Source organism: Aythya ferina, assembly GCF_964211825.1.
Source record: "Aythya ferina genome assembly, chromosome: 3".
Taxonomy (NCBI): domain Eukaryota; kingdom Metazoa; phylum Chordata; class Aves; order Anseriformes; family Anatidae; genus Aythya; species Aythya ferina.
The window spans coordinates 13,254,303-13,273,422 of NC_140298.1; the positions used below are offsets into that span (position 1 = coordinate 13,254,303).

Consider the following 19,120-nt stretch of genomic DNA (forward strand, 5'->3'; position numbering starts at 1 on the left):
CTCTTCAGCTGGCACCTCTGGGTTTCAGTTTGTGCCTGTTGCCTCTTGTCCTGTTGCTGGGCACCACTGAAAAGAGCCAGGCCCCATTCTCCTGACTCCCTCCCTGCAGATGTTTAGACACCCTGATAAGATCCCCTTTCAGTGTTGTCTTCCCCAAAGAAACAGGCCCAGTTCTCTCAGCCTCTCCTCATATGACAGATGCTCCAGTGCCCTAATCATCTTTGGAGCCCTCTGCTGGGTTTCCTCCAGTAGCTCCATGGCCCCTTAGGAGGCTACTACCTGGACACAATACTCCACGTGGGGCCTCACCCGGGTTAAGGAGAGGGGCACGAACACATCCTTTGACCAGCTGGCAGCACACTTTCAAATGCAACCCAGGATGCCACTGGCCTTTTTGGCTTTCTTGGCCACATCGGTGGCTCATGGATAACGTGCCGTCCACCAGGACTCCCAGGTCCTTCTGCATAGAGCTGCTTTCCAGCAGCTCAGCCTCCAACCTGTACTGGTGCAGGGGGTCATTCCTCCCTATGTGCAGGACCCTTCATTTGTCTTTGTTGCAATTCATGATTCTAACTTTGTATAATTCTAACACTGGGCCTTGTTCTGTCAAGGACAGCTCACCCTCCCCGGACAGAGACTCCATGGCCTTTCTGGACACCTGTACTGGCTCTGCACCCTTGTGGGGAAGCTTCTCCTTATTTTTCTCTGGGATGTCTCCATCTGGAAGCTTGGGCCTTGGTACCACTCATGTTTCTGCTACACAGCACGTATGATAACATGCAGGCTTCATCTCCTCACCTCCTTCTCAGCAGGCAGCTGTAGTTAGCAGCTGGTCCCATCCGTGAGCTTGGTCTCCTTAATGCTGACCAAAGGGGATCCCTCAGCCTGCCCTCGTGGGCCGTGTGCCCTGGCCCCTCAACCCCACAAATGCCCTGGGCTGGGCCCACACTACACACAGCAGTGCCTTTCCTGTACTGGGGAGACCACAAGTGGACGCAGGAGCCCAGACGCCATTACAAAAATGCCACCAAATAAGAAACCAAAGTTGTTTTACTGATGGTTTTTTATTGTTATTATTGCTATTGCACTTGGAGTCCCAATCTGGGGAAGAACTGCTGATGAAGCATCCTGAATGGACTCGGCACTGCACTCCAGCTCTTCTTCCTGGCACACCTGAGGACTTGTGCTTCTCCAGAGGAACAGCTGTCTGCCTCACTGCTTGGTCTGAGCCACTGCTGTCCTCTGTGCACTGCCACGGAGGGCATGGCTTCGTCTCCAAGCACCTCCTTGTTGGGCAGCCTTCTCGTCCTCAGGCTGAGACACCAAGGCCCAGCGTCAGCTTGTGAGGGGGCCTCCTGCCGCCCCACTGCAGCAGACCAAAGGAAGCCAAGTCCACTCTTGCCCACTCCTTGGGACTCTGTGCCGAAGAGATGACACCACTGCCCAAGAGGTGGGGATTGGGCATGAGGGATGTGGAAGGAGGCCATCCCGCAGGCAAGCCTGCTAGATGTTTCCCGGATGGCCTCTCCCAGGTAACGGTGGCGGTGGAGGCTGTGCTGGGGATACGGAGCTTTCCGGGCGCTCCTGCAATGGTGACGTCTTGCAGGTGGGAGCCCTGGCACGGTGACGCTGTGCCAAACCACGAGGGCTGGAGGTGGATCCACCTCCATCAGCTCCTCCACCTCTGGCGCTGGATCTACCTCCATGGGCTCCGCCTCAGCAGCCACGGTTGCTCTGCTCCCACTGGCACTGCTCCGCCGCCACTTCTTCTTGGGTTTGATGAACCGCTCTGACCCATGCAAGTGTGGGCAGCAATTCCTCCAGGACCTCTTATTTCCAGCCATCGCTGATGAGCACAGAGGGCGTAGAAGCTCAGCGAGCGTTGGGCCAGGCGCAGGGGGTTTTATAGGGCCGATTCCCCTGTGACATCATGGAATCTCACTGAAAGCCCCTGTGATGGCACGAGGCCTAACATCGTTGTTTTGGTCATGGTTTTCTGCGACCCGAAAGAGGCAGTGGAAGGAGGCCTGGTGGTGTGAGGAAGAGAAGATGTCTCCCTGATTTCCCCCCTTGCTCTCACCACTAGTGTCAAGGAGGTGAGAGCACTCAGCACTTACCATTCTCACCACTTCCGTAGCTTCTTGCTTCTTCGTTCGGTGGAAGAGCTCTCCCCTCTGCTTAAGAGACTGCAAAACGAAAACGAAAACGAAAACGAAAACGAAAACGAAAACGAAAACAGATGGAGCTCCCTGACCTGACATGTTCTGGCCTTTTTCAAGGCTAAAGCTTTAGGAGCTGTTCTGCGCTGAAACTGTGAAACAAGGCACCACCAGCCACATTCTGCTAGGAGGTTCTTAAGAGTCTGTTCATAGCATCACAGAATGGCTTCTGAGGTTGGAAGGGACTTCTGAAGATCATCTGCTCCCACCCCTCTGCCAAGCATGGTCACCTAGAGCACACAGTCACATTCTTGGTCACGTTGTTTGCTCATGGTTTATCTGGTGTTCAGCAGGACTTCCACGTCCTTCTGCGCAGAGCTGCTTTCCAGTAGCTCAGCCCCCAACGTCTACTGGTGCAGGGGGTCACTGCTCCCTAGGTGCAGGACACTGCATTTGCCTGTGTTGAACTTCGTGACGTTCCTCTCGGCCCAGCTCTCCACCTTTCCAGTCTCCTCTGAATGGCAACACAGCCTTCTGGTGTATCAGCCATTCCTCCCAGTTTTGTGTCATCAGCAAACTTGCTGAGGGTGCACTCTACCCTATGATCTGGTTCATTGATGAAGCTGAACAAGATTGTTGCCTGCTTCCCTAAAAGAAAAAGAATAAAGAAAGCTATTATAGGAGGTACCACTACTGTGACAATCTGTAATTGTCAGACTTCTGGAGAGCAAGTATTTGCATACTTTTTACATGCAGTTGATTTGTTTATAAATGGGTTTAATTATTATTACTTTATATTATTGCTAATAATAGTAATTTATTAATAGTAATTTATTAATATTAATGTTTAGTAATATTAAGAATGGTAATAATAATAGTAATAAAGAGCCTAAATTTTCTTCCATTGAAATCAAGAGAAGAAGTATTAAACTTTTATGATATCTGGAGTTAGTGCTATGAAATGGTAGCTACCTCTTGGAATCACCAATAAAAGAAATTTTACGGTTTGAGTGTGCAGAGGTGGTTTTTAAAAGACCTTGTGGTTTTTAAAAAAACATCTATGTGGATGTGGAGCTTAGTGCTATGGGTTATATGGTTAGCGGTTAGTGCTATGAGTGATACGGGTTAGTGGAGGACTTGGTAGTGTTAGGTCAGAGGTTGGACTGGGTGATCGTGGAGGTGGCAGTCCAACCCAGGTGATTCAGTGGGAGAAGGGGCGCGGGAAGGCGATGAGTTTATTGTGGTGAATTTCTGAGCTTTTACTGAATTTCTAATTGAGGACGCTGCCCCTCTATGCTACCAGCCGCCACTCTATGACCCGGGCGGCGCGCGGGCGAGCCGCTCTGCCCCTCCCCTCCATACCCTGAGGCCGCCCGGCCCCTGTGCGCCTGCGCGCCGCGGCCGCTCTACCCTCTCCCTCCCCCCCGTCTCTATGGTGTCGTGGCGGCGCCCATGGCGGTGGCGGTGCTGCGGCCGCTGGACGCTCCCCCGGCCGAGCTGGCGCCGGTGACGGCGCTGCTGCTGGCCCCGGAGCCGCTGTGCGCGGCGCTGCGGGGCCGGGCCGGCGCTGGGAGCAGCGGCGGAGGCGGAGGAGGAGGCGGCGGGCTGGTGCTGGCCGTGCGGCCGGCGGGGCGCGGCGGGGCGCAGGCCGTGCTGCTGAGCGCTGTGGCGCTGGAGGCGGCGGGGCGCCGGGGGGCCGAGCTGTGGCTCCGCGGGGCGCTGCTGCGCCGCCTGGGGCTGGCGGCGGGCCGCAGGGTGGCCGTGTGGCCGCTGCGCCGCCCCCCGCCGCTCGCCTGGGTGCTGCTGGCGGCGGCGGCGGGGGGCGGAGGAGGGGGGAGGCCGGCGGGGGGCGCGGTGCTGGCGAGGAGGGGCGAGGCCTTGCCGGGAGCCGGCCCCGGGCCCGGCCCGCTGGTGCTGGAGGCTCGGCCGGCGCTGCAGGGGCTGCTGGGCAGCGGCACCCGCGTCGCCCTCGCGGCCCCTCCGCCGCCGCCCGGTGGTGGTGTCGCCTCCTGGCGTCGCCCCGCAGCGCCGCCGCTCGTGTCCCGCTTCGCCGCCGGCCCCCGGGCTGCTGAGGGGCCGCGGTTGAAGGCTGCGCCCCCCGGTGGTGGCGCTGGCGGAGGGGCGGAGGTGTGGGTGAGCCGGCGCGGGCTGCTGGCCTTGGGGTTGTTCCACGGGGAGTGGGTGCGGGTGAGAGCAGAGGGGGAGGCCCGGCAGCACCTGGCGGCGCTGCTGGCTCGCCCGCCCGCCTGGGAGTACCCGCGGGCTGCCCGCAGAAAGCCCCCCGATGGCACCGCGCTGCTGGCGCCGGCCCTCGCCTTCAACCTGGGCTGCGACCCTGCCGGCGGTGGGCTCCTCTGTCTGCAGGTGAGTGCTGCGGGGAGCGGGTGGTGGGCTGGGGGGCAGCTGAGGAGGGAGCTGGGGGTGGCTCATAGTGTCCCTTGTCCTGCCACAGAGGTACGAAGGAAAGGCTGGTGCTGCGGAGGGGAAAGGAAGCCAGTCCTTGCTGTCCGTGCCACCCTTCGCCAAGGAGCTGCACCTAGAGATCGTCTGCTCGCCAGCCTACAGTGCCAGAGGAGTCTATGACCGTATTCTCTACAAGCACTTTGAAACGCCCCGGTGAGCCACGCAGAAAAGCCACATGTTTCTGTTCCTGGGGGGTTTTGTTTGTGAGCTGCACCCTTGCTGCGTGTTTGTGGCATCCAGATCCAATATGTGTTCATTACACGCATAACCAATAGCAGAATGCTTACGGAGGGTATTTCCAAATGTCCGTTTGCACCATCTGCTCCCCATGAGTTCACACAGGTTCACTTCCAAGCAGCATCTCTTGTCCTGTCCCTCAAAAGTCACCCTTAAATCTCTTTCCTTATAATTTATCATCCAACACCAAAGGCTCCCAAGGACTGCCCGCAAACCTCCCTTCTGGGGCATGTCCATAAACGCAATTTTCAGCTTTGAGTGAAGATCAGTGACTGGGAAGCTGGATGTGCTGTAGTCTTTGCTTGTGAAACCTGCCCCCAAGCCTTTTCAGGAGCCTCGTTATGAGGCTTTCTGCTGTTGCAATTAGCCAGGCACAAGAAGGTGACTTTGTTGGGAAGTGACACTCTTTGACAGTGTTCATCTTCTGTATCTCCCCCTTAGTAGTCTGGTTGCAGCTACTCTCATCCCATGCATGCCAAATCTTCAAGTGGTTGTTTTTGGTTTTAGAATGCAAGAGAGGAGTGAATTGGTATAAATTGTGACATTCTTTTCTGTAAAAACAGCTGTGGTATGGGGAGGACATGCAAGAAGAATTTACTGTTTTTCAGTGTTGAAACTGCGTTTTGTTGTTGTTTCTTGTAGGCTTGTCCAGGAGGGAGACATCCTGTGTGTTCCTACGTTTGGGCATGCTGAGTTTTTAGATGTAAATGCAGACAAATTCCTTAGGTAGGTGGCAGTAAACTACGGTGCTATCACATGAATACTAAAGAGAAAAGGTTCTTCTCCACTCTTGTTTCTCTTGAAACAAGACAGCAGATTCCGTTCTTACCTGTCTCTGGAGCTGACAGTTTTTCTGCCTCTTATTTTGGGGGAAGAAGGAAATGTTTTGCTTGGATTATTGTTGAATCATTAAGGTTGGAAAAGCCCTCCAAGATCATCTGGTCCAACCATCCTCCTACAACCAGCATCACCCACTAAACCACGTCCCCAAGCACCACGTCCAGCCTTTCCTTGAACACCTCCAGGGACGGTGACTCCACCACCTCCCTGGGCAACCCGTCCCAGTGCCTGACTGCTCTTTCTGAGAAGAAGGCAAAATGAGAAGTTAGGAGTTAGTCCAGCAGTACCTGTGAGCTGAAGCCACCAGGGGAAGCTGTAGCTGTTGACAGTCCTTTTGGTCTGCCTAGCCAGACAGGAAGCAAAAGTCTCTCTGCCTACCCTTGCCTGTCAGTTGGCTCTTGGCTGATGGATGCTTTGTCTTCCAGATCTTGACTCCATGATTCTGACTACGTGTTTTTCCTTTAGGTGGCCAGAGCTGTACTTCAAAGTCAGGAAGATTTTAGGCATGGTGGAAGGCGAGCAGTCTGAGGGTTACCTGGCGGACACGCAGAACACCTCTTTGTATCTGGTAAGATGTTAGAGGAGGGCAGGGAGGGTGTACTGAGCCTGAGGGTGCTCTACAGATGCCAGATGTGCCTGTGGAAGCTTGTGCTTCCCCTGCTCTTGTAGAAGGGCATTTCAGGACAGACTGTCGCTTGGTAGCTGTCTTTTCTCAGCTGCTGTTCTGTTTTCCTCACAGGTGGGCTCAACAAACAGTGCTGTCCCATCTGCCCCAGCCTATAACAGTCACGAGTTCTGGAGCAGCTTGTCTCCTGCCGGACTCTCTGACGTTGTGAAGGATCTCTGCGATGCACTTTGGCCTCACCTGAACAGTCAGTGAGTTAAATTCCCTTCCCTCACGCCTCGGGAGAGCTGGGGCCCTGCTCCCCAGTCACTGGGAGAACTGCCTCTGTGTTACAGGGCAACCACGCTGAGCAGGGTGGGCAGCGTTCTCCTCTCAGGACCAAGCGGCAGTGGGAAGCTGATGGCTGTCAGAGCTGCATGTAGCTGCCTCAACCTCCACCTCTTCAAGGTAATTCCTCCTCTGTCTGGTTGGTGATTCTATGATCTCTCGGCCCAGAGGTTGCCTTTCTACCTTTTTTTTTTTTTTTTTTAATAACTATTATTTCGGTGAGTCTAACTGACTGTACAGACAGTGCAGCACACGGTAGTGTTTTAGGGGATTTCACATCATTGGGTAGGGCACTGAGTTGGAACCATGCCCCAGAGGCTGGCACCAAGTGAAAACACAGAAGTTGAGGAGGTGGTGAGGGCAGGAACTGCAGTGACACCGGGTGTTTGCAGTTGTCCCTGATAAAAAGTATGTTGCAGAGTGAGGCAGAGATCACACTGAGATCTTCCCCAGCTGGGCAGGAATCCTACAAAAGAAAGGTGGCCGTCGGTTTGATACCAACATGTGTGCCAGGTCTGCTTCAAAATCTCACTGCCTTTAGAAGAGCTGCGCTGTAGTTGGGCTTCCTTCCATTCACTGAGAATCCGTCCATGAGGACACAAAAGCCCCCGCATCTTCCATTGCTGTGCTTGGCTTTGGAAAGGGGAATGACCTCAAAATGAGGTTTGTTTAGAAAAAGAGTTGGCCAAGGTAAGAAGTCCTGCTATGGAAGCAAATGAGGGGCAGCGTTCTGTAACACAAGGCAACTGCATAGATCATACAGAGATGGGCTTGAGAAAAGTGAATTGAAGCCAGAGCAGATAAACAGCAGGGAAAGGGCATTCACCAGAAACAAGAAACATCCTTCAGAGGATACAAAACTCTGAGGTTAGAGCGAAGGATTGCATTAGCAAAGACTAGGATGTGTGTGAGCTGCTGGGAAATAATCCCTGTAGTTCCTGCAGAGCCAAGCCCTGTCCAGTAAGCCTTCAGGAGGTTACTGAAGGTGTTACAGCAAGCATGTGGTGAAGGGAGCGTGACTGATACAGTCTACTTGGGATTTGAAAAGGCTGTTTGGGAAACTGTGGCGGTGAGATGCGAGTGAAGATCCTGGCTTGGATATAATGCTGGTTAAAGGTTTGGGACATGATGGTCCGATGAGTCTGAGCTGATGGTAGCTGATGTACCTTCACAATCAGCAGGGGAGCTCTGCAGGTGTCTGGACTGGGAGCTGTGCTGTTCAGCATATTGAGAAATGACGTGGGAAAGAGGATGAATTGAGATCTGGTGGTTGTTCAAAACAAAACTATTAAAGGTACGAGGAGACAGATGGACAGACTGTCCTTGGGCTAGAGGAGAGGTTGAATGAGACAAAGTGACTGAGCAGTAAGATGCCAGATAAAATTGTCTGGAGGTAGCTTTACAAGAAAAGTGTTGGATTTCAAGCTGGCTGTCACCAGTCAGGATCAATACTTCTGTTCTATGTCAGTGGCTTCATGAAAACTTTGGCTTTGCTCTCCATACATGCCAAAAATCAGATCATACTTCAGGAAATAAATGGGAGAGTTGGTGCTGCTGCTGCACAGACCCGTGTCCTGCCACAGCATTAATATCGTACACAGTTCTGGTCTCCCCATATCAAAAGCATAAAGCTGAACTGGAAAAATTCAGAGGAGGACAGTGAAGATCAGGGCTCTAGAACAGTTTCTGTGCAGCAAACGTCTGAACAGGCTCTTCAGCTTGGCAGTGAGTACTTAGGGAGTGTTTGGTAGAGGTTTGCAAGATCTTGAGTGGTTAGCACGGAGTGGAAAGTGTTTGATTTCTCTCTCTGTGCCAGGACGAGGCTTGAGGCTGACAGGTGAAAGTGGTGGGAGGCAGGTTATGGGCAAGCTGAAGGTGATGGTTCTTTATGGTAGATGAGTGTATTTGGAGGAGAAATCTACTGCATCTTTTATCATGACATCACATTTGGCTGGGAAAATCCCCAGAAAATGGAAGAGGACTGAGGGCAGAGGGCTGTAAATGCTTACCCTGATCCTATTCTTTCTTAGCCACTTGTGGCCATGCATGGAGACGAGATAGTGGACTAAGTGGACTCTTTGTCTCTACCAGTACAGCCATTGGTAGGTTTTCACAGCTGCAGCTACACTGGGTAAACTTTATGGACAATATGAGGTCTAGCCCGTGTCTCTGAACAGCACTTAAAGTTCTGAACACAAACACTGTCTTCACTGACTTGTTAAAAATGCCGTTTTCCTTCTGCACACTCCTTTTTTTCACTCTGAGAGTCTGGATGTATTCCTCAAATTCTTTAATCTCCTTGAATCTATAGATTTGTATTTGTAAGGGGCTTGGAAGTTGCAGGGTGACTTTTCTAAGAGCTTCCCAAACTCTAAAAGGACTTGGAAGAAGAAAAAAGCTAGAGTAGAAGAGAGCTTGAAGGTTCCTTTTTGTGGAAGGAAAACATAAGCTTACTCCTTTCGTGTGGGTCTTGTTAAACTCACAGAAAACAAGCTAAGCATTTTGGATATTTGGGTTTTCTTCTTTTGCTTAGAAGTTGGGTCCTGTTAAATTGTGGCACTACTTGGACAGAGAAGAGCAGTTACGAGAGTAAATCCATAACAGTGGGTCAGTGGGGGAGGCAGATAAAGCCCTGGCCGTTGCCCAGCACCATGTCTTGTTCCAAGCAAAATGTCCTGTAGGGAGTCTTTGTCACAGATCCACTGCTAAACCTCCGGCTTCTCAGTGTGCAGGAGCCGTATCTGGAGACTTCTGGCAACGCTGCAGAACAACCAGCAGATTTCCTCTCCTCTCTGTGCAAAACCTCTCAGCACCAGGAGGCAGCAGTGTGTGTTTGCAGCAGTGTTGGAGCTGCTGTTCCAGAGCTCACCAGCAGCCTCTCCGTTTTGGATGACTTCATGCAGTGTTTGCCTAGTAAACAGTGTAAAGCCACCCACAACTTTTCTTTTTCTCCTCTTACCTTCTACCTCTCTCTTGCGCTTTGAGCCTGTGTGGCGCTGAGCTGAATAGTGCCCTGAGCCTTCCCCTCTGCTCTTTACCCTGTTCCTCCGAGGTGCCTTGTTCTCCCTGACCTGTTCTCTTCCACAGCTCTCCCCTCCCTTCCAGCACAGGTTGGCTGAGCCGTGACATCTCCTTCATTGACTTCTCCACTCCCTCGTCCTCAGCTCTTTCAGCCAAGACCCTCCTGCTCCCCTGTCCTGCAGAGAATCAGGAAACTGCCATTTCTGCATGTCAGATACTCCCGAAAACCCCTTCCAGCTGCGGATTGCCCACGGCAGGCTCCATAGAAGCGAGCGTTACTCCCAGTCCCCAGGCTGTCCACGTTGCAGCCCCTGCAGTCCGTGCGTTGTGTGGCCTGTCTTGCAGGTGGATTGCGTGAGCTTGTGCGGTGACACCAGTGGAGCCACGGAGGAGAAAATACAGGTGGCCTTCGCCCAGGCCCAGCAGTTCCGTCCCTGCGTGCTTCTGCTGAAAGACATAGAGCTGCTGGGCAGGGACCGGGACATGCTGGGAGAGGACGCCAGGGTCATCGCCACTCTGCGCCAGCTGCTTCTGGATCGAGACCCAGCACTGAGGTACGGACCTTGTTGGGCACCCAGGATGATCGTTTCCTTTACTTTTTTTATGTCATTTGGCCCCAGCTCTGAGGCTGAGGGGCTCAGGGGGCCTTATTGTCCAAGTTTGGGCTGGTTTCTGAGTTGATTCAGATGAGCAAAGCTGGCGTAGTTGTGAGGCATGCCAAGGGTCGCAGGGTCTGCGGAGCTGTTCTGCTGGGATTGCAGAGCTAGACCCCAGGAGAATCCCTCAGCAGATGAGAAATACCAGAGAGCAGGGAGGGAGGCCTCAGGTGAAGAGATGAGATGTCACTTGAGGGGCCTGAGCTGGGGGCAGAGCTCACAAAGCAGTTCACGGGTAAGCTGGAGGAGAGTGGTATATGGGAGAGCTTGGCTAGCACGTGCACGTTTCTCAGAGGAAAGGCAACTACTGGAGAGTGATGTGATGTGGGTGACAGCAGTGGGGAGGAGGAGGTTTTCGCAGAGCTGCAACCATTCACTGCCCCCCTTTCTCAACAGCCACCCTGTCCTGGTGATCGGCACAACCTGCAGACCCCAGGATGTTCCTACAGATGTGCAGACTGCTTTCCTTCATGAGGTGAAGATGGAAGCCCTTTCCGAGGAGCAGCGGAGGTCGATGCTGAGCATGCTGACCGCCAGTCTTCCTCTGGGCAAAGAAGTGAACCTCGCCAAGCTGGCCCGCAGGACTGCAGTGAGTGAAGCCACAGCGACACGTGGCAGGGGGCAGCCCCGTGATATGGCAGGATGGGAGAGAAGGGACAAATCCCGTAGCCCAGTCAGTATCTTCAGTGGTGAACCCCAGTCCTCAGACATCAGTCTTAAGAGCAGATTTCTGGTAGCTGAGGAATCGATGCTTCTTGCAGAGGGTTGATGCTCTGCTCTGCTAGAAGTCAATTTGAAAAATGGAAAGGAAAAAAACAAAAGACAAATCATAGCCATCAACCAAAGCACAGAAGCTCAGAGTACAGCTCTGCAGGGAACCTTTCCCATACCTTTTATGGCCTGGCTGGACTGAACTGATACTCTTTGTTTCCGCGTTCACAGGGTTTTGTGCTGGGGGATTTCTGTGCCTTGCTGTCCCACAGCAGCCGGGCTGCCTGTACCCGCATCCAGGCCTTGAGGTAGCCCGGGCAATTTGGCAGGAGGCGGGGAGGGTGGGGATGCAGCGAGCCCAGCCGTGCTGGGAGCAGGGCAGTGCCTGAGCCCTTCCCTTCTCTTTCCTTGCCAGTTTCCCAGGTGGACTGAGTGAGGAAGTAGAGAGGGATTTTTGCACTGCTGGCTTCCCAGTGCTTGAGGAGGATTTCAGCGTTGCTCTGGACCAGCTGCACGATGCCCACTCACAGGCAGTGGGCGCCCCAAAGGTAGGATGCTGGGGCAGAGGAGGGGGTTGTTTCTCTAAAAAATCCTCTCTCTGTGGCTCAAGATGCTTCTCTCAAACTTTGCTAGACCTGTGCTGTGCCTGAGCATGTTGCTTCCTGCTGTCTCATTCCACATACTCCCCAAGCCATGAAAAACAGTCCAGGTGTGTTTTTTGGACCCCGTTGGCTTTGGATTTGCTCAGGGAAGCCCTTTGCAGCCCTAATTGGAGGCAGCTTCATCAGTAGGGGTGCCAGGCTGCATCGCTCAGCCTCTCAAGAGGCTGCTGCCTCACTGGGGTCTCTCCAGCTGCCTGGTATATAGGAACATGGAGAGGTACCTCCCTGCAGAGGGAGTTTCCCCAAGTGTGAGAAGCTTTAGACTTGATCCATGGCCTTGGCCATGGCTCGAGCTGGCACAGGGTTTTCCGAGAGCCGGGCGGTTAGAAAAGTTGGGGATCCTTTAGGGAAAGGGACGGGGGGCTGAGAGAAAACCCACAGTCAGCTCCTGGGGAGGAACGTGCTCTGCCTCTGGTGGCTCGTGACTGGGGAAACAGTGTTTGGGGTGACCGCTTCTGCTGGGCAGCGCGGTACCAGGAGCAAGCAAAATAATCAGAGCCTCTTCTCCCTGCCCCCACGTGCAGATGACTGCGCTCAGCACAGGGCTGGAAACGCTGCCCTCAGAGCAGTTGTTCCAGCACCTTCCCCAGCTGCTTGTTTGCAGTCCTGCCCGAGCGAGGTGTCGCCTCGCTGCTCTTGTCAGCAGGGAGCTACTCTGGGGCTGCTCGGTATCTAATTAATTCAGGAATTAACCAAACGAGCTCTGCTCCGAGGTGTGTTTACCAAGTTCACTATAAGCCAAATACTAACCACAGAGCATGCTCAGCAGCGGGCTGTGTGAATGGAAGCTAATTCTGCTTGTATTTTGCAATCCGTTATCGATTTCTTAGTTACTGGCTGGGGTTCAAGAAGCCCATTAGCAGACACGGATACTTTCAACGTATATAACTCTCGGTTCCGTGCTTACTTTTTCTGGTTAGTCACACAATTTTTTTTTTTGCAGTTAATGGGATGCCAGCTTGAGCCTCTGAGAAAAAAATGATTTCAAACTTCAGTTGCTAGCAGCATCTGCAGCGTGTCCTACAGCTGCAATGTTCTCTGAAAACAACCCTGCAGTTTTCCAGCTCTTGTGCTGATGTCTGCAGGAGCGTGGGGGAGAAGGCAGCTCTCCTATTCATCAGCGGTGAAGGAAGGGTGCCTGGGATCTTTGGCTTTAGTTTTTTTTTTCTAGAAATCCTTATCTTGTCAGACCTGATTTTCCGGCAGAGTTGCTGGACAGCTGGAGGAAAAGCGCGATAACATCTCGAGTAGCAAAGCAAGGAGAGCCGAAGGAGGGGAGGGAGCCAAAGGAGGGGGAAAGAATTTCCCTGTGGCCTATTTTTAAACTCCCCGGTTGTGCTGGCACCTGTTCACCACCCAGCCAGCAGCTGGGGGCAGCGTGCTGGGGCTTTGTTTTCTCTGCGTGTTCCCACGAGAGCTGCTCTGGCTCTGGGGGATCTGTCACCCAGGCTGTGGCATTCCTGCTATTTTGAAGGCTTTGCACAGAGCATCCTCCTCCAAGGTTCTTTTAGCATAAAATAACACAAGTGGCATGGCTCCCCCCTCTCAAGTTTGCTGTCTTTCCTCACTTAGCAATCCTCCCTTACATACTTGCAGTTGGCCCCATCCCTACCTACTTGTAAACCCATGAATTTTGTTCCTGCTTTTCCCTTTTCAAAAGCAGCTAGTTTTTTTTTTTGCAGTGCCCTCCAGGCTGTCTGGCTCTCACATCCTCCTTCACGTGACAGAGCTGTTAGTAGCCCAGGTTTTGTCACTGTTGCGAAGCCCTTGCTCAGTCTCAGCACCATGGGGGACAAAGTGCCCTAAACACAAGTTGCTAGGCCCGTTTTTCCTTCTTTCATCCTTCCCCCATGTGTCCCTAGGGGGATCTCAGGTGGCTGGGCAGTGTGGTGAGGGGCTGACTTGCTGCCCTGCAGCACGAGAGGCCGACGACTGGAGCAAGAGCTGAACAGGCAGGCTCAGGAAGAAGTGCTGACGGGGACTCTCCCTCTCGTGCAGATCCCCTCCGTGTCCTGGCAGGATGTTGGTGGGCTCCACGAGGTGAAGAAGGAGATCCTGGACACAATCCAGTTGCCCCTGGAGCACCCAGAACTGCTGTCGCTGGGTCTGTGCCGCTCTGGTCTGCTGCTGTACGGGCCTCCGGGCACAGGGAAGACCTTGCTGGCAAAAGCCGTGGCAACCACGTGCACCATGACCTTCCTTAGGTGAACAGCCTTGCAGGAGGACTGGCTTTCTCCTAGCGCTGGCTGGCCCTGCTCTAACCAGCTCCCTTCTCTCCCTGCAGCGTGAAGGGGCCGGAGCTCATCAACATGTACGTGGGGCAGAGCGAGGAGAACGTGCGTAACGGTGAGTGGAAGCATCCTGAGCCTGCACGTGGCCAGAGGGGCTGCTCTGTGGTGCCAGAGGGAAGGGGGAGTGCTTAAACCGCTTTTCCAAACACCCATCCACAGCAGGCAGCAAGGGCATATATCCAGCAGTCCCTAACACCCGGTCTGGCTCTCTCTGAGCCCCTCTGGCAGGAGTAGAGAGGGGTGGTGAGGCAGCAGGCAGCTGATTTCCATCCACAGCTCTTCAGCTCTTCTCTGCTGGTGACTCCATTCAGGTCCCGTTGATTGCTCCTCCTGCTTTTCTCATCTCGTGTGCTCTCTGTCTCCTCCCAGTGTTTGCCAGAGCCCGGGCAGCTGCTCCCTGCATCATCTTCTTTGATGAACTGGATTCCCTGGCCCCAAATCGTGGGCGGAGTGGAGACTCCGGGGGTGTCATGGACAGGTGAGCGAGCGTGGCGTGTCCTTGGGAGAGCAGGCATGCCTGCCTCAGCTAGGGGTGCACGGGGTGGCCCAGCGAGGCAGAGTCCATCCCAGCTCTTTATCTCCCTTTTCCCTTCCTGCTCTCTTCAAACCCTCTGCGTGGCCTGTCTCCTCTCAGGCTCATAGTACGGCTGTTTGCATTGCAGCAGATTCCTGATTGCCCAAGCTTGTTGTGCAAACATTTGGTTAAAACTGAGCCTCCTCCAACTGCTTCTGTGGCTGCCAACTGTTCCCTTTGGCCTCTTCCAAGGCCATCCTTCACACCCCTGCTTTTTGCAGTGGGAAACCTTTCAGCTGCCTCTGGTAGAAGCAAAGCACGTACAGCTTGGCGATGCCTAGAAACAGGGTGACTTCCCCCAGGGCTCTTACGCTGAGCTGATAGTCCCTCTCCAGTCTTCTCACCATCCAGGAGGGGTTCTGCAGAGTTCTGCAGTGCCACCATGTGCCCACAGTGCCCGTTTTCATGCACACAAAGCAATTGCTTTGGAAGGGGCTGGGTATGGTTTGTGTTGGTTGGCTCAGGCGATGCCAGAAACTGGTTGAGATTCCCCTATGCCAGGAGGCCTGCACAGCACTGCAGTACTCTGCTGCCAGATGTCCTTGAGCCCGGTGGTTTGCAGAACTAGATCAGCACCGTGTGCTGTTTGCTGCCCTGAGGACTGGTCAGCAGCATCGCAGGCCCACCAGGGAGTCCCCAGCACTGACTGACAGGGCAGCCCTGCAGCTGAGCTTGCTGGGCAGCACCACGTAGCAGGGAGAGTTGGGATTGACCAGCACATCTGTGTGGGGAATCCGATCCCTAGCCGTGCGTGCCTGCCTATGTTTGGTCTGTGTTGCCAGCGTCTGATAGCAAGTTGTAAGCACGTGCAGCCAGCCTGGAAGGGTTCAGAGCCAAGTGCAAGTAGGAAGGACCGTCTTGGTACCAGGGGCTTGTGCTGGCTTTGCAATGAGCCCACACAATCGCTGGCTGTGCCTGGAGAGTCTGGGCAGCTGTGTCTGGGCTGTTCTAGGGAAGAGAAGTAGGAGGTGAAGCCCAGGATGTGGAGTTTAGTGGTCTCCCCTGTTCTTTCTTCTATTTGGTGGCTGGGAGTGACAGCAGTGCCTTGCCAGGGCCCAGTTGTGAATATCCCATCTTGTTCCCTGCAGGGTTGTCTCGCAGCTCCTGGCTGAGCTCGATGGCCTTCATTCCAGCCGGGAGGTGTTTGTCATTGGAGCCACCAACAGGCCTGACCTCCTGGACCCCGCGCTGCTCCGGCCGGGCAGGTACATCACCTCCAACCCTGCCTCGCTTCAGGGCAGGGCTGTAGAGCACCTCAGCCGGTGATGAGCTGAGCTGGGTCTCTGCCACCTTCCCCCCCCGCAGAGACTCTTCCTAAAGCCTGCCCTGGCTTCTGGGGAAGGCAGGCAGCTGACACGAGGCCAGAGCTGATAGCTGTAGCAGCAGCACAAGCTACCGTGCTTGTTACTTCCCCCCCCTACTCTGGTTATTGCCCCAGCAGCAGAGCAGGGCAGTAGGAGTCTCTCTGTGACACCAAACTGGCAGTAGGACTTGGTCCCCCAGGGTCTTTTCTGAAGAACTCTCTCCCAGCTTGTCTTCGTACCTGGGGTTTGCCTGCCCTGGGGCAGGGCTTTGTATCTGCCCTTGCTGGACCCCATGTGGTTCCTGTCAGGCCATTTCTCCAGCCTGCCAAGGTCCCTCTGAAGAGCAGCCTTGACCTCCAGCATCTGTAACACCCTCAAAGTCTTCTGTTGTCCGTGGACTTGACAGCAGAAGGAGCTGCCCCAGGGCCACCACCTCTCAGTTTTGGTGCACAGGGCTGAGCACCAGTGGCAGGTGTTTCTGGGCCTGTTCTTGACCACCTCTTTTCTTTTTTTTTCTCTGCTGACAGGTTTGACAAGCTGGTGTATGTGGGCATAAATGAAGACCGGGAGTCCCAGCTGCAGGTGCTGAGTGCAGTCACCAGGAAGTGAGTGATGCTGTTCTCTTGCAGCACCTTTCCATCACCTTGCGGTGGGTGGCAGCCTTCCTAGGAGCAGGCCACCCCTTGCTTGAGGATCCTGGCCGTGTGGTGAGGCTGCAGTGCACCAACACGGCAGGAAGGTCCCACTTGCTTTCTGCAAGACTTCCACAAGCACATCAGCTGCTTTTTCCAGAGCCGAGGGTGAAGGCAGCTCTGTCCATCGTACTGCCTCTTGTCTTGTGATGTTGAGGGGTGCTGTTCAGCCCATGCTCTGTGCACGTTTCTCTGTTTCCCAGAGAAAACACTGGTTGTGTGGGACCCCAAGCAGCAGGGTTTGGCTGCTTCTCCAGCTTCTCTGAGCTCCGGAGAGCATCTCTGGAAGCAGAAGAGCAAGCTGTGCAGTGTGGGTGTGGAGTTACACCTCAACAGCTGGGTGAGCAGCAGAGCATCTGCTCTGCATCTGCTTTAGCTAGGACTTTTGTGTCATGGGTCGCTGTCATCACTGCTCCTTTCGAGGATGAGCTAGCAGGAGACGTGAGGGCGTGGGCGGGCTGCGAGCATCGTCTCACACCGTGCGGTTTGGCAGCCGTGCCCTCCAGAGCTGTGCGCTCCTTCGTGCCGTAGGAGGCTTGCTGCTGTCTGCCGTGTGGCTCTGATGGGATGGTTTGGTGTTCCAGTGGTTCCTGCTGTCTGTAATTAAGCGTGTTCTTATTCAGCCCTGGCTGCAGGCTGTTCCCAGGTGTGCAGAGCGTTTAATTTCCCTGAGTGAGGACTTGAAGTTGCCTTTGATCCTGCTTAGCAGGAGAGAGGACCTCATTGTGGGGATGTTTCAAAGAGAAGTGACTGTGGTTAAAAAAAAATAAAATAACCAAACAATCATAAACAAACAAACAAAGCCCTTTGATTTTTTTGGAGCGTGCGGAGCAGAGTCCAGAAGTTGCTAAACATGGGGTGTGACTCTGTGGCCTCTGATTCCTCCTGCCCAGTCACTCTGGCTGCTGCATATCTACCAGACTGTTTTTATTTTTGTCCTGTGGCTCTGACACCTGTGGCTTCGTTTCTTGGCAGGTTTAAACTGGATCCTTCCGTGAATCTCAGCAGCATCCTAGAAAAATGCCCGGCTCAGCTGACAGGAGCAGACATCTACGCGCTGTGCTCGGATGCCATGATGTGCGCCGTCAAACGCAAGGTGGAATGGATCGAGGAAGGTGGGAGCCCGACCCCAGCCCATCCCAGGCGTTGTGGCTGCCCAGCTCAGGGGCAGGGAGGGCGGTTACAGCTGCTGGCAGTAACTGGGCTTCGGGAGAAGAGCCGCGGAGGCTCTGGGGCTGTCTCTGAGCGCTGGGCTGTGGGTTACTGGCAGGCAGTTTCGACGTGTGTGAGCATCTCCACCTCCAGTGCTTGGCCCTGGGGGGAAAGAGAGGCACGGGTTTTCTTTCCAGGCCAAATTCCCTCCCTTGGCAGGAGAGAGGGATGCTGGATCTTGCCAGCCGCCCTAGTGCTTTGCTCTCAGTCTTTTCCCATTCTCTGTCTCACGCAGGGCTGGACACAGAGAGCTCTGCTCTCATCCTGACCATGGAAGACTTCCTGCAGGCTGCTGCGAGGCTGCAGCCGTCGGTGTCTGAGCAGGAGCTGCTCAGGTACAGACACATCCAGCAGAAGTTTGCTGCCTGCTGACGCTCAGCGCAGGTGGGCCTGGAGGAACCAAGGGGAGGATGTGCTAAAGGAGCGAGAGAACTGGGCTGAAAACAGACACCCTGCTGGTGGACCCCGTTTTTTGAGCTGGGCTGAAAAAGTGGCCGTGCAGTTTCGTGTGCAGGCGCTGTTCTGCTCAGCCTCCCCGGGTGGTGGGTTGTGTAGCAATCCCTCAGCTGTAGAGGAGAACCCAGGAACAGGCCAGGGTGACCCCAGGCAGGGGAGAAGCTGAGTCTGGTGAGTGTGGGCAGCACGGGGGTGTCCCAGGACAGCAGAGCGAGGCCAAAACTGGACCCAGTTTGGCAGTGGGACGCGGGCTGGAGGCAGTCAGTTGTAGGACATGAGGCAATGCTGCTGCCGTGGCCTGGCCTTGACATGGTCTCCGTGAATAAATAGAGGTTTCTGCTCCACTGCGGCACTGCCTGGCCTCAGATCTTTGTCCGTGGTGCTCAGGACAGGCCCTGCTAGCCCCTGGGAGAACTGGGTGTCCCAGAGGAACCCACGTCCGGCAGGGAACGGGGACTGCAGGCACATGGCTGGGGCCACCAACCCTTGTGGGGCTTGGAGAAGATGAAGGAAAACCTCGCTGCTGCCTGCAGAGGGAGCCCCGTTCTTCCTGGAGGAGCTGCAACAGGGACAAGTGGCAGCAAGAGAAAATCCCACTAGATACCAGGAAAAACTTCTCGCAGCAAAGAGGGGGGCTCCAGCCTTGGAAATACTCACCCCAACCCCTGGCTGGAGCAGCCTGGAGCTGCCCCATCTAAACCAAACTGCGCTGAGCATGAGCTGGACCAGACACCCCCGAGGCCCTGTCTCACCTCGCTGCCACACGTGCACTGCTCCCTGGCCTTTGCCAAGGGTGCCAAATAACCCCCACACTTGAGCTGTGCGTGTCGGGCAGCTGGCCGGCAGCTGCCTTGTGTCTGCCAGGTCCCTGCCGCTGCTCCCACAGCTCC

General features: G+C 54.6%; 1 protein-coding gene across 1 annotated transcript; it reads left to right on the forward strand.

The window, feature by feature from the left end:
* Nucleotides 1-3,596: 3,596 nt before the first annotated feature.
* Nucleotides 3,597-18,574, forward strand: PEX6 (peroxisomal biogenesis factor 6). Its single transcript, XM_084514778.1, has 17 exons — nt 3,597-4,523; nt 4,612-4,775; nt 5,502-5,585; nt 6,165-6,267; nt 6,439-6,575; nt 6,660-6,771; nt 10,018-10,226; nt 10,725-10,917; nt 11,271-11,347; nt 11,455-11,587; nt 13,700-13,905; nt 13,986-14,047; nt 14,362-14,470; nt 15,655-15,771; nt 16,398-16,475; nt 17,538-17,677; nt 18,010-18,574. Exons 1-17 carry the CDS (start codon nt 3,612-3,614, stop codon nt 18,144-18,146), a joined length of 2,973 nt encoding a protein of 990 aa, XP_084370904.1. The 5' UTR covers nt 3,597-3,611; the 3' UTR covers nt 18,147-18,574.
* Nucleotides 18,575-19,120: the final 546 nt, after the last annotated feature.

Bases quoted from the DNA above. Each gene is read 5' to 3' on its own strand.
- PEX6 (XM_084514778.1), top strand. From the start codon at position 3,612: ATGGCGGTGGCGGTGCTGCGGCCGCTGGACGCTCCCCCGGCCGAGCTG. The intron at 15,772-16,397 runs GTACATCACCTC...CTCTGCTGACAG, and splicing joins GCGCTGCTCCGGCCGGGCAG to GTTTGACAAGCTGGTGTATG. The intron at 17,678-18,009 runs GTGGGAGCCCGA...TGTCTCACGCAG, and splicing joins GGTGGAATGGATCGAGGAAG to GGCTGGACACAGAGAGCTCT.